Raw genomic sequence first — 14477 nt, 5'->3', positions numbered from 1 at the left:
CCTTTGTCTTTCTGTGCATTACTCATACATGGCTATAGTGTCTCTGTTCTGTCATAAAAGGAACAAATTTTTCCATTTTATTTCCTCAGTGTGAGGCCTCCTGCAAAGATCACAGTCCAATTTCAACTTATGGTCCAATATAAAGGCATAGGAAGCATCTCCTCCTGTCTGAAAATGGAAAACTGTGGTAAGAAGGGTAGAGTCAGGGAGATACCATCCAGCTACCCAAGGAACAAGATGCCAGCAGACCAGTAATGCCATGGCCACATGGCAAAATATAGATTAATAGAAATGGCTTAATTTAAGATGTCAGAGCTAGCTAGCAATAAGCCTGAGCCATAGACCAGACAGTTTGTAATAATAAGCCTCTACATGTTTTCTTGGGACTGAGCAGCTGTGGGACACAGGCAAACTTGCGGCTACATAAGTGGGTTCCTGAAAGTCCTTGGGGAGCAAGAAGGGTCCCGACATCTGTCTGGAGCCCTCACTGCTTCTGGCCCTCACATAGGTCTGAAGGACATTGCAAGGCCCAAGGAAGGGCAATTATGCAGTTCCTGGAAAATGCTATTGTCAGGTGAGACAGTGAAAATGGTTAGCACACACATTCCTTGGCCCACATGGTGAAGGTAGTAGTTGCTTCCTGTGTGAGTTCCCTGGGCCCTCTCCCACCCTGAGCCTCTCCTGCTGGCCCAAATTGACTCTGATGGTCACAAAATCCTTTGTGACCTTGGAGATATATCCAGAATCAACCCAGAAGAGGGAGGTTTGTAGAAGGACAAGGCCAATGGAACAGACATTTTGGGTGATCTGCCCTCCTGACAGTGACTTATATTCACTCAGCACTATGGGGAGTATAAGGGTACTGTTACAATGTTTCTGGAGTTTAATCTCTGGCCCTTACCCTGCTCAGCCCTTCCAAGTTAGGTGAGTGGGTCAGCGGACGCCATCTTCCCCCTTCTAACCATTTAGTCTGTGTGGTAGTTGGCCTTCCCTGAAGCTATCTACATACTTTCCCTCACCACATTGTTATAAATGTAGATGTGATCCAAGTGGGATTAGGACAGGTAAGAAAACATTGCATCACTCAGGGGACACCAAGGGATGAAGGGGACTCGGTAACTGGGACAAGGAACAAACACATGATACAAGCAGTCACCCAGTATTATAAATTACCAGACCTTTCCATAAATTAATAACACGGAGTGGAAATAAGACTCTTACAGTATGGAGTCAGTCTCAAGCAATGATCGATCCAGTGTGACTGGAACCAGTGTTTCAACTGGACAGGAGACCTTGTGGCAAAGACTCTGCCCATGACACTTCTGTCATCAGCACTTCCTTTCCCAGGGGCCTCTTCAGCCATATCTTCTGCCAGATACCTAGATGCCAGCCTTGGCACCAGTTGCTAGATGGTGGATGCCTCTGGTCCCACGTAGGTGTGTTAAATGAATGATGCTTTCTATTTGGGCTACTCCAGTGTAGTGCTATAGCCTTTGGATTTGAGTCCTCATTGTTAGCCCCATGCTTTCACCATCCACCTAACTAAGACACCAACCAATACCTGGTAACACAAAGTCAAACAAACCTATCTGTTAGGACTGATTACATAGACGGCTATGCCTTGTCTAGGTTTAGATCTGTCACTAAAGCAAAGAACACTCCATATGCACATTAGAAGACCTGCTTCAACTCTGTAAGATTCAAGTGCCCATCAGCGGCTTCTTCTACATTTATTATGACATTTGACACAACTACAAAAAGTAACTCCACATAATGCATTCATAATTTTGGCTGACTTCTAGCCTAAGAGAACTCAACTGATTCGCTACCACTGTATCCATGGGAGGTAGTGCTAGCCTGAGTGAACACAATTGATTCCCTACCACTGTATATTAGAGGTAGTCTATTAGAAGAGGCATACTTTGGAGAAATTGCATGAACTTATTCTCCCCAGTAGCAAGGGGATTTCAACTGTGACCCTGCTCCACAAAATACAGAAACTGTAGGTAGTGATGTTACTCAACTCTGTCACTGTAAGGCAAAAGCAGAAATATACTACACATAAAGAATTATTAAATTAAACAAATTAATAATGTTGCATGTCAATTATTAAAAACCCAAGATGAGTTAAATTTATTTCAACAAATGGGAAGTTCTATGGCCAGGCAAAACATCAGATGAAAGCTGGTTCAACTGGTTCCTTATGTACACAAAACAGCTCAAAGTTAAATGAAAAGACTTTTATAGCCAATGAAAAAACAATGGTATACAGGAATAATCTGATTGGCTGAAGTCAGCATTTACCTTATATAATTATGTTTCGGCAGTTTCAGCCTGACTGGCTGGAGGCTCAGCTGTTTTGTAGTATTTATTTTTGTATGTATTACCCAGGTAGGGTACAGTTCACTATGAACAGAAGCCACTTTTAGCTGGTATCATTCAAGAATAAACAGGTCCTAGTCAAAGTTAATTCAAGCCAGATGTGGTGGTGTATACCTTTAGAACTAGCAGTTGGGAGACAGAGGCAAACTGATCACTGTAAATTTGAGGCCAGCTTAGTCTGTCTACATAGATAGTTCCAGACCAGCCGGTTACACAATGAGACACTGTCTCAAAAACCTAAGAAAAGAAAGAAAGTTAATTCAACACACTAAAGTTATGGACAATCAAACTTGAATTTCATCAATTTTCATGTCATAAAATACTTCCTGCTTTCTTCGAACAACTTAGAATGTAAGAACCTCTCCTAGTTGCAAGCTCAACAACATCAGGTCTGTAGCATTGACAGACCCAACAAATCATTCTGCTTACAGATGGTGGCCCCAAATTTCATTAATCAAAAAGGATTAGAAGTTGATTTCAACTACCACATGGCAAACCTTGTTATTGCCCTTGTGGGGATGGGTGGTGGCGATTAACAGTCTGTTAGTTTCCTTGCCCTCTTGTTATAGCCAGAAAACCATGCAATTAATAGGACTGCAAGGTTTCAGGGAAATGAATAAAAGCGGGGAGAAATGAGCTGCAGAAATGGTTCGATGACTAAGAACTCACACTGCTCTTGAAGAGGACCCAAGTTCAGTTCCCAGCACCCACAGTGAACAGCTCGCTATCCGGTCTTCTGCAAGCACTTGCGCTCATGTGCACACGAACACAAATACACATAGGGAAAAAAAAAAAACCTTAAAAATGGGAAAACCATTCACTTGATACTGTAAAGCTTCCCATGTCTCTTTAGACACAGCTGTCAAGGGTTCAAGCATTTTTCAGAGGATGTTCTGGTGCAGACCCCAGCCTCAACATGCTATGGACAGGAAGTAAAGCGCTGAGGACATCAGGCAGCAGGGTTCCAAGGCTGGAAAGCGCAGCATGGATTACAGGCTACCCAGCACACCCTCGTATCCCCTGGTGATCCAGCTCGTGACGGTGACTGTGCAGTCACCAAAGACAGACCAGCCAAGTGCCTGGAGAGTTCCTCCAGTGCGGTTCGGACGTCCTTTTCAGCCCATACCGCAGAGGAAGGAAAGCAAGCCCACCAAGCCATTAAAAGTGAGACCCGCGCTTCTAACCATCCACCCACCCATCAGCAAGAATCCATAACGCGCTCGCACCCATCTCGCGCACGCGCACCGCCTACAAAACCGAGCCTCTCCGAGTCTTGCGTAATCCCCCGGCTCTCACATGCTCAGGTATGGAGAGCATCTCGCGGTAGTTCCACAGAGGCCCCGGCGTTTCAGGGGAGTCAGGTGACCCCCGCGACTCCGCCCAGCTGCTCTTGGCCGGCCTCGCGCGTGCGCGGTGCGGCGGCGGCGGCGGCTCGCGGGCGGCTTGAGCGGCCGAGGCGATGGGGCTGAGTCGTGTGCGCGCGGTCTTCTTTGACCTGGACAACACGCTCATCGACACGGCAGGGGCGAGCCGGAGAGGCATGTTGGAGGTAACGTCCCCGCGCCGTCGCCCTCCCCTGCCGTCCGGTCCGCTCCGCATGCCCTGCCGGAGCTGCCTTCCCGCGCGCGCGGGGCTGGGTGCTGGACTCTGAACTGCCACGACTGCAGCAGAGTCGCCGCCACCTGCGGTCACCCGGGCTCGGGCGGCGCAGGACGGGACCGCGCGCCCGACCCCTGCCGCAGTCCCGCGCGGGATGGGCTGCGGTGGGTTTCGGGGGGAAAGAGGCTCAGACAAGGTTTTAGCCCAGGAAGTTACATAACTCTGAGAGACGGGCCTGGACTTAACCTGCATCAGAGTGGGTTTTGTTTGTTTGTTTGTTTGTTTTTTCCTGCAAGCCTCTCTCTGGCCTTCCGGGCTTTCTGGTGTTGAGACCCTCGGGACATAAAATGCCGAGAGGGCATTCTTTTAGTGAGGCATTGCTGATCTGCATCCTCCTTCCTCTAGCTGCAGATGCTGTCGGACATCGTCCTCGTCTTCTCCAGCCCTTAACCCACCCCTACTTTACTTCCTCTGCCTTTGCTTCAAGGAGAAACCGAAGGACTATCAGATGTGGAAAACACACTAACAAAAGCCAGCCCTTTCAATACCAAGGGTCCTATGCCTCATCAGGTAGTTTTTGTTTATCCGGATCTTAAACCTTTTCCATTTCTTGCCGCAGTTCACACACGCAGTTCATGTCTGTCTCATACTTTTACCTTTTTTACACAACACCTCCCTTGGACTGTGCTTTTCTGCACAGCTACGTTTTTAGGAAAATCTACACCCATTATCTCCGTCAGGTCTCTCCTCTATGTATTTCTAAATCCATTGGCAGGTAGCTTCTGTCTCTACCATTAGAAGACGATAGGCTTGCTAAGTGGTTAGGTTGCTCCCAAAGTGCCAACGTCACTAGGTATTTTGAATTGGTTTGGGGTCATGTGTGTGTGTGTGTTTTCTTGGTTCTGAGGTTTGAACCTATGGCCTTGCTATCCTAAACAAGAGTTTTCCACTGAGCTATTTCTCCCCACACTTGGAGTCAGTCTTAACTGAAGTTTTCCACGCTGTTGTTTGCCTCTTGCATTTTGACACCCTCTCAATTATCTCTGCCTGCAGACCGTGCATACTTAACCTGTGTTCTTATCCAGCTCGGCCGAGTGTTTGGAAACTCGGGTTTTGTTTTGGGCTGTTTCTTGTCATAGGCCTCTAAAATCGTACATTTCGTCTAAATCACAGTTCTCCCAGTAACAAGTACCTCAGCAGGTTCCCTGTCCATGCTTAGCCTCAGATCCTTGTAAAATTTGAGTATTAGGCTGTGTAACGCTGTCAGGTAGTTTTAATACAATACATAGGAAGAATGTAGCGCCCAGTTCTCACTTAATGAACTGTGTCCTCATGCACTCTTGCCTTAATGACAGGCTCAACCTATGTAGATTTTTGCGGTGGTCTTGTCTCCAGGCTGACCACATCCAATTCATCTCCACTTTCCTACCATGGTGAGCTTTTTTGTTTTTTGTATTTTTAAAACAAAAACTTACTTGGGAGACTAAGGCGAGAACATCACTTCAGCCCCAGAATTTGAGATCAATCTAGGTGACATAGTGAGACTCCTATCTCAAAGCAACACCACCAACCCACTATAGTTCTCCATGGTGTTAACACCATATTTTTTTTCTTGTGGTATCTCTTATTGCACCTGCCAGAGAATGTTATCAGTTTTTGCAGCTCATGCCTATGACCGAATCCTGAGTTTACTGAAAGGAATTATGCTGTCGTAATTATCTTTGTTTGACATGTAGTAAATGCTGAATGAATCCTGGATGGTGGACAAAAATTCAAATCTCCAGTCTTGGTTCTTTTACCACCTCGAAATACCACCTGAAATTAGCAAAATTAAATGTTGTGTAGATTTTATCTTAAAAGGTTGTAACATTCCTTATAAATTTTTACCTATTCTAAAATAATATGGCAGCTGTCATAAGCTATTCCGAATGATTTATGAAGGGCTAAGAAACCATCTGGCCTTTGCTTTGGGAAGGAGTATTTTAACTTTACTTTTTATTTTTTTAAATTTTTTTCTTTTTCTTTTTTTTTTTTTTTTCAAGATAGGGTTTCATTGTGTAGCTTTGTGCCTTTCCTGGATCTCTCTCTGTAGACCAGGCTGGCCTGGAACTCACAAAGATCTGCCTGCCTCTGCCTCCCAAGTGCTGGGATTAAAGGCGTGCGCCACCACCGCCCTGCTGTGGGATGTTCTGTATGTCCTGTGGGAGCCCGTTCTTGGGTTCCTCGTGGCTTTACCCAGCAGGTCCGCATAGAGGATGATTAGGACCACAGGCCTGAGTGCAGGTGTCTGAGATGGTCTGCACTTGGCTGTGCTGGGGGATAGTCTGTATGTCAGATTGCTCTGAATTGGTCAATAAATAAAACCTGATTGGCCGTGGCTAGGCAGGAAGTATAGGCGGGACTAACAGAGAGGAGAAATAAAAGAACAGGAAGGCAGAAGGAGTCACTGCCAGCCGCCCGCCAGGACAAGCAGCATGTGAAAATGCCGGTAAGCTACGAGCCACATGGCAAGGTATAAATTTGTGGAAATGGATTAATTTAAGCTATAAGAACAGTTAGCAAGAAGCCTGCCACGGCCATACAGTTTGTAAGAAATATAAGTCTCTGTGTTTACTTTTTTGGGTCTGAGCAACTGTGGGACTGGTGGGTGACAAAGATTTGTCCTGACTGTGGGCAAGGCAGGAAAACTCTAGCTACACCACCCGGCAACTTTACTTTTTAAAGAGTCATTTGGTTAAGTTCTTTCTATTCTCTTTAAGCATATGTCTTAGTTACTGTACTGTGGCTGTGACAAAACCATGACCAAAGCAGCTTGCAAGGGGAAGCATTTAAGTCAGAGCTTACTTAACGTTTTAGAAGGCTAGTCTGTCATGGTGGGAAGCATGGTAGCAGGCATGCATGATGCTGGAGCAGTAGCTGAGAGCTCTCATCTGACCTGCAAGTTGGAGGCAGAGAGCAAGACTGGGCCTGGCTTTGAAAACTCAAAAGCCCACCCCCAATGACACACCTCCAACAATACCACCCCTCCTAATCCTTCTTAAATGGTTATCAAACAGTCAAATACAACACTACAGCATGCTTTTATAGTCAAGAAGAAACATGCATAAATGTATAGTTTCTTATTGAACAGTGTAACTGGAATCCTAATTGGTCTTAATAATAAAAACCTGAAGCCAGATATCAGGGTAAATGCTGAAAGATTAGAGAGACAAAGGAACAAGCCACAGCCACCTCTTACCAACTCCTCAGCCTCAAAGGGCTGAGCTCCTTCCTGGCTCTGCCCACCTTATATTTCTCTCGCTGCCCAACCTTATCACTTCCTGTTTCCTCCTCCCTAGTGCTAGGATTAAAGGCGTGTGCCTCCCAAGTACTGGGATCAAAGGCATGATGAGATTCCAAGTGCTGGGATTAAAGGTGTGTGCTCCACTGCCTGGCCTCTAAGGTTAGCTAGTGGCTAGCTCTGCACTCTGATGTCCAGTCATGCTTTATTTGCTAGAGCACAAACAAAATATCACCACAGAACAGATTAAAAAAAATCATTTGTAAATTAAATGTCTGATTGAAATAACTGAACATGATAAATGCACTTACAGGTATGTTAGAAAAAGTAGAGAGAGCAGTGTGTTGTATTTTTAAGGTAGATTCATCACATTTGGCCTTAGTGAGTAGATGATGTTTGACTTAACTAGAAATAACAAGGACTATCTGGGCTGAGGATGTAGTTCATTTGGTAGAATGCTTGCCTAATTTCCACAAATCCCTGTCATGATGTAGAGGCAGAAGAATCAGAAATTCAAGGTCATTCCTCTGATACAAAGAGAGTTTGAGACCAGCCTGGACTACATAAGATTCTGTCTCTAAAACATTTTTTTAAAAAAATGGGGAAAACAAAAAACAAAACAAAAACAGGTGGAGGGGCTGGAGAGATGGCTCAGGGGTTAACACTGGCTGCTCCTCCAAAGGACCTGAGTTTATATCTCAGCCATGTTGGATGACTCACAACCACCTGTAACTCCAGCTTCCGGGGATTTGATGCTTTTTGGCTCCATGGGCAGCCTAACAACACATGTGGCAGACATGCATACATACAGCTACATAAAAGTAAATCTTAAAAAAATTGTAACAAAAGTCATTTAAACTTCTGGGCTGTTTAGCAGTCAGTGTGTGTGTGTGTGTGCGTGTTAATTTAGCCCCTTCACATTCAAATGACAGGCATTCAGAAAATACTTTGTTAAAGTGTTATTGTTCTATCATTCCCAAACTAATCCTCAGAGAGTCTTGTCAGATAAGTTAGCTTGACTCTTATTGTGACAGTGACTTTAGTTCCAGGTCTGGGGAGTGGAAAGTAGGAAAGGTCTTTCTTTTCATAGATGTTCAGAGTGCTAGAGTTTTTAAGTGAATTCTTTTTAATCTAGACTGATGCCTGCTCTCTCGATGTTATAGGGCTCCTGTCTTCAGGCCGTCAGTTACCTGGGGCATTCATTACCTCAGTTCTTTCTAAGCTGTCACCCCAAGTACAAAATGTCCTTACAACTTCAAGTTAGAGGCCTTTGTCCTCCACTTCCAATTGAGCCCCCACTTACTTTCAGTGAGGGGCTAGGAGAGTTTGTAATAACAGGTGCTGATTCAACTTAAGCAGTATTTCTGTTTGAACTAGTAATATATGGGTGACTGATAAACATTTTTTCTAAAGATGTTAATATTTTTATGTGCATGGGTGTATGTTCATGAGTGTGCATACACATGTGTGTTCGATGTGGGGGCTGGAAGAGAACCTCTCATGTGTCATCCTCAAGAACACTATCTGCCTCCTTTGTGACAGGCTCTCTTGGACTGAAGCTCACCAGTTAGATTAGCCTGGCTGGCTAGTGAGCCTCTGGATCTTCCTGACTGGACTTCTAGTGCTGGGGTTGCAAGCACTTGTGATTACTCAGCATTCTTCCATGAGTTCTAGAGATTGAACTCAGGTCTCCGCACTTAGAAGGTGCTTTGCCCACTTTGCTATCCCTCAGCTCAAGATATATGGCAATTAGAATAAGAATGCCCGCCCTCCCCATATTTGAATGCTTAGTCATCAGGGAGCAACATGATTTTAGAAAGCTTAGGAGGTGTGACCTTGCTGGTGTAGGTATGTCCTTGTTGGAGGAAGTGTGTCATGGGGTGGGCTTTGAGGCTTCAAAAGCCCATGCTAGGCCAGCATCTCAGCCTGCAGGTCAGAATGTGGCTCTCAGCTCCAACATCAGTCCTGTCTGATTCCCACCATGAGGATAATGGATTAAATGCTTTCCTTTATAAGAGTTGCCTTGGTCGTGGTTTCTCTTCACAGCAGTAGAATAGTGACTAAGATGTTAATATGATTAAAATGATATTGTCATAATAAACAAATCTGATAAGTTGCTGTGTAGCAGTAATGGTGTGACTAATGGGAAAATTAATTACAGATATGATTAGGAAAGGTATGGAACTTAGGGGAAGAGAGTGGTGTGCTTTTGGAGGCCCTTGACCCTGCATTTTGCAGAATTTCAGAAGTCAGGTTACTGTGCTGCCAGCTGTAATAATGGGATGTGGATCGTTGTTGCTTTCTACTCTCTCAACCAGGCCTGTGTCGCTTGACCATGTCGCAGTGGGCTGCTGCAACTTTAGAGTGCTCTTTGCATACAGCTGAAGAGTAATTGAGGTCCACACTGTTTTTGTTTTAAGATGGTGGCACAACCATGGAGTTGAAAAGGCTAATTGTTTGTGTTTTGCCTTTGCCTTAAATTTTTAGGACTGATGTATTTTTCTTGATGAATAAGACTTTTTTAACTTTTCTTCTTGCAAACTGGGGCAGGAGGATCACTGTAAGTTCAAGACCAGCCTGGGCTACAGAGTGAGAAAGCTTGTTTACACAGATAGCCCAAAATACTTCCTTTTCCTCTGTTAGAAGGAATTCTTATACTCTTTAAGAGAAGAAACTGTTTTGTTAATACCTTTCTCCTTTTCAGTATGTAGTTTTGGAGTGAGCAGCATACCACTTGCCCCTTGTCCATTTGTCTTATTGGACTGCTTTGCTTCAACAGACATGGTTATTTGATGGTCGTTCAGGAAAGGGCTTTATGCATGTTAGGCCCATGTTCGGCTGCTGAGCGGCACTCCCAGCCATCATAGCACAATGCCTTGCACTTGTTTCTGAAGATCAATATTTACCTTGGTATGACAGACTTTAGAAGCACATCCTTCAGTATAGTAGTTCATTGGAAGGGTGTGGGAAATAAGAGTAGGGTGGCCATTATGAACTTTATCATGATCAGGTGATTGCTGGTATGAGACACCAGTCTGGAAATGACACTGTAAAGCATGCTTCAGTTGTCACAAGAAGCAACAAAGGTGTGATGTTTATCCACAGTTTCTACCTCTTGGCTGAATGCTACTCCCAAGGCAACACTTGAGCCCCAGTCTGCATGCTGGATGCATCTGTGGATCAGCCTGTGCGCAGAGAAGTCACAAACTTGAGTATGAAACTGTGGGCATATGTAGGAAAAGTGGGTGCAGAAGGGGTTTGGGCAGCATCTGTTCAAGGGCCCTCCAGCACATCCATGTCTCCTTGTCCTTTCCATTTTGGCTGAACTTGGCTTGCCCCTTTGGGATCAGAATTCCATGCCCTTGTGGCTTCTGTGTAGAATGAATTAAACTTCCCATGTCTATGTTATCTGCTTGTCAACTCTTGTTTTAGGTATGACTTCTCTGTCAAGTCTTATCCAACTATTCTTAAGAATGAATTCATGGCCAGATGGTGGTGGCACACTCCTTTAATCCCAGTACTCGGGAGGCAGGTGCATCTCTGTGAGTTCCAGGACAGCCAAGGCTACACAAAGAAACCCTGTCTTGAAAAACCAAAATAAAAAAAAAAAATGAATTCAGTTTTATTTCCATCATCCTTGTCCATTTAATTGTCAGTGGCAGTCAATTCAGCATCAGTCAACAATGGTCACCTGTCTGCTTCCTTTCCCTGTGGTGATGCTCCAAGGATAAGGGACCCTGTCTCTATCAGGCAAACAAGTCTGCTGTGGAAGCAGACAAGTACGGATTCAAATCCCAACTCAGAAAATTTTTTTAACAGTTCTGAACTTCCATTGCCTTATCTTGAAAAGGGAATTGTAGAATTATAGCAAATGTTAAGGTATATACTAATTCAGCCATAAAGCTAGCCACGTTTCAGCCCTTAATAAAAGTTAAGATAGACCAACAATGTGGTATAATAGGGCTGGGACTGTAGCTCGGTGGTAGAATATACCTAAGGTAAACAAAACCCTTGGTTCCATCCTCGGTACTCTGTGTGTGTGTGGGTGTGTGGGTGGGGGTGGGTGGTGCTTTTCAGAAATTATTAAAATGTTTCACTAGATTTAAGCAAAATTCTTACTTTCATATCTTCATGACCAGTATGAAACATGGTAGGCTACCAACCCAATGAAAGGTTGTTTTTTACTTTATGTGAAGTATCATCATAAAATAGATGCTGATTTTTAAACATACGGGTATCAGAGATGGACACAGGGAGCAGGGGTGGGGGGCAGACAGATGATTGATTGATTGTCTCTGGGGGTGGAGAGTCCTTAATTTGGTATCTCCAAAACTAAGGCCAGTTCCCTCTAGAGATGGTATGGTAATGGGAAGAAGTCTCTGTTTCTCAAGACATGACTGTTAAAGACGAGGTATGCTGACCAAGTTCTTTTCCTCTGCCTAGGTAATAAAGCTCTTACAATCAAAATACCACTACAATGAAGAGGCAGAAATCATCTGTGATAAAGTTCAGGTTAAACTCAGCAAGGAATGCTTTCATCCTTACAGTACATGCATTACAGATGTGAGGACTTCACACTGGGAAGAAGCAATCCAGGAAACCAAAGGTGGTGCTGACAATAGGAAACTGGCAGAAGAATGTTACTTCCTGTGGAAGTCTACACGTTTACAGCATATGATCCTGGCAGAAGATGTCAAAGCCATGCTCACTGAACTTCGCAAAGAGGTCCGCCTACTCTTGTTAACAAATGGTGACAGACAGACACAGAGGGAGAAGATAGAGGCTTGTGCCTGCCAGTCTTACTTTGACGCTATTGTTGTCGGAGGAGAGCAGAAAGAGGAGAAACCAGCACCTTCCATATTTTATCACTGCTGTGATCTCCTTGGAGTGCAGCCAGGAGACTGCGTGATGGTTGGTGACACACTAGAAACCGATATACAAGGAGGCCTCAATGCAGGACTGAAAGCCACAGTCTGGATAAACAAGAGTGGAAGGGTGCCGCTGACGTCATCCCCCATGCCTCACTATATGGTTTCCTCTGTGCTGGAATTACCTGCTCTCCTACAAAGCATAGACTGCAAAGTCAGCATGTCTGTGTAGTGCACAGAGGAACACAGCAACCAAGTGCAGAGCCAGTTGACGGGGCAGAACTAATGAACACCGAGGCATTCTGTGTTTGTTTTCAGTTCCAAGAATAATGTGAGTGAGGGATTCACGGCCATGCTGTGAAGATCCTCCCAGCCCTGCCGCTGTTGATAACCATAGCCTTGTACTCAGAAAACTTGAAGGAAGGCAGGATAGCTTACATGTGGATATGAAGGTACTGGTTTACAGCATAGAAATAGATATTTTTTTAAGAAATAGATATTCTAAAATAGAAATTCAAGCAACTAAATCAGGTCGGCATAAGTACTAAATCATACAAATCAAAACATTTCATAGTAAAATTTTGCATATTTTAGACAATTTTTTTGTTAAAACATTTTGCCTACTTTCAATGTGTATGTTCTTATCTATTTGATTTTTCTGCATGAATTTTGAAGGGCTTAATTTTCTGTGGTGTGAACATGACAGATTGTTATCATTTGGAGAAAAAATAATAAAAATCAACCCATGGTGCTCCTTTTCCACACCATTTTGATACTTCTGCAGTGGGCTTGTGGCTTCCATAGTCTTTATTCCTAAAGAGTAAAAACTGCCTTTTTTGAGGCACACAGTGGAGAGGACTGGACACTTTGCTTAGGTTAAGTGCTGGCCACAGGGCACCAAAGCCATTTGCTCTTGTGGATCCACAGAAGAGAATTGCCTCCATGTGTTCTGACCAGGCAGCCTCCCTGCTGGTCTGTTTTCTGGTGACTGTTTCCCGCAGATGACTAAACTAGTAGAGAAAGTTAGGCGTGGAAAGCCAGGGGTGGTGGTGCACACCTATAATCCCAGCACTCAGTCAGCAGAAGCAGGTAGATCTCTGTGAGTTCAAGGATGCATCGTGAGAACCTCTCTCCAAAAAAAGGAAAAAAGCAAAGGAAAAAAGAATGAAAATTGACGTGAGTGGCTTTCACAGTTACCTCCAAGTTTGAGGAAGCACTGTGTCTCAGACCCTCTAGTGCTCACTTGGAGCTTGATTAATGTTCCATGGCAACATTGGCAACCAGGGAATTTCCCCCAGGCTGTTAGACTGCCAGTCTCATGATTTTCTAACCAGACTTGGAATGTGTGGCTAATAAAGGAAAAATAATGAAATAAATATTACATGAGTTGGTTTGAGTAGGTTTTAAAAAAATTAGAAGAACGCACTAATGGGAAATACTAGATAGACTACATTGAGAAATATGTAGGTTTGACTTCAAGAGTGAGACAATCACATTCTAGGTTCTGCCTTCTTGTGAACCTAATAACCATTGTTCTGTGTCTACTAATAACAACCAGATTCTCTGTACAAATGTCCTCTTGTGTTTGCTTCTCTTAGTTCTTTAAAACACTGTGTCCTTCCTCGACTGTCCTGCAGTATATCTGCTGTGAAGTAGGATGTTCAGGCACAGTGCCCATATGACCTTGATTAAAATGTACCTATCTAAAAATTGTTGAGTTTGAGTGAAAATAATTATGTACATGATTCTTACAATAGCAACCGATGTCACACTGAGGTCTCATCCTTCTAGCCATCCCACAAATAGTAGACACAGATATGCCAGGTCATCTTTACTATGCTAACTAAAGGTTTTTCATTCCTAAAATGTTAGCAGTTCTTCAGCAAAAGTAATCTGGGAAAAATACAAGTAAAATTACTTGTCTTCATAGCATGTCCCAGACAGTTCAGCATGCAATATCTCAGTCTGTCCATACCTTCCTCGGGAAAGAGTTCTGATGCTCTACCTTCTGATGTAGTGTTACATAAATAGTAAAGGTATTTGAATAGGCCTGTGGTGCTACTAATGCTTTTTAGGATGTTAGAATTCTTTAAAATTTAACAATGGTAAAAGAATGGTTTGTTGGCCGGGCGGTGGTGGCACACACCTTTAATCCCAGCACTCAGGAGGCAGAGGCAGGCAGATCTCTGAGTTCGAGGCCAGCCTGGGCTACCAAGTGAGTCCCAGGAAAGGCGCAAAACTACACAGAGAAACCCTGTCTCCAAAAACAAAAACAAAACAAAGAATGGTTTGTCATCTATATTATAGTTTCCACAGGGATGGCATGCCCATACAAAGCCAAGATGTTG

General features: G+C 43.9%; 1 protein-coding gene across 1 annotated transcript; it reads left to right on the top strand.

The window, feature by feature from the left end:
- The first annotated feature begins 3773 nt into the window (after positions 1 to 3773).
- Positions 3774 to 13839, top strand: Nanp (N-acetylneuraminic acid phosphatase). Its single transcript, XM_006985523.4, has 2 exons — positions 3774 to 3931; positions 11705 to 13839. Exons 1-2 carry the CDS (start codon positions 3842 to 3844, stop codon positions 12359 to 12361), a joined length of 747 nt encoding a protein of 248 aa, XP_006985585.1. The 5' UTR covers positions 3774 to 3841; the 3' UTR covers positions 12362 to 13839.
- Positions 13840 to 14477: the final 638 nt, after the last annotated feature.

This window comes from Peromyscus maniculatus, chromosome 4, assembly GCF_049852395.1.
Source record: "Peromyscus maniculatus bairdii isolate BWxNUB_F1_BW_parent chromosome 4, HU_Pman_BW_mat_3.1, whole genome shotgun sequence".
Taxonomy (NCBI): Eukaryota; Metazoa; Chordata; class Mammalia; order Rodentia; family Cricetidae; genus Peromyscus; species Peromyscus maniculatus.
This window is presented reverse-complemented; position numbering and strand designations above follow the sequence as displayed.

Coding starts and splice junctions, on each gene's coding strand:
- Nanp (XM_006985523.4), top strand. CDS start 3,842: ATGGGGCTGAGTCGTGTGCGCGCGGTCTTCTTTGACCTGGACAACACG. Junction 3,932..11,704: donor GCCGGAGAGGCATGTTGGAG/GTAACGTCCCCG, acceptor TCCTCTGCCTAG/GTAATAAAGCTCTTACAATC.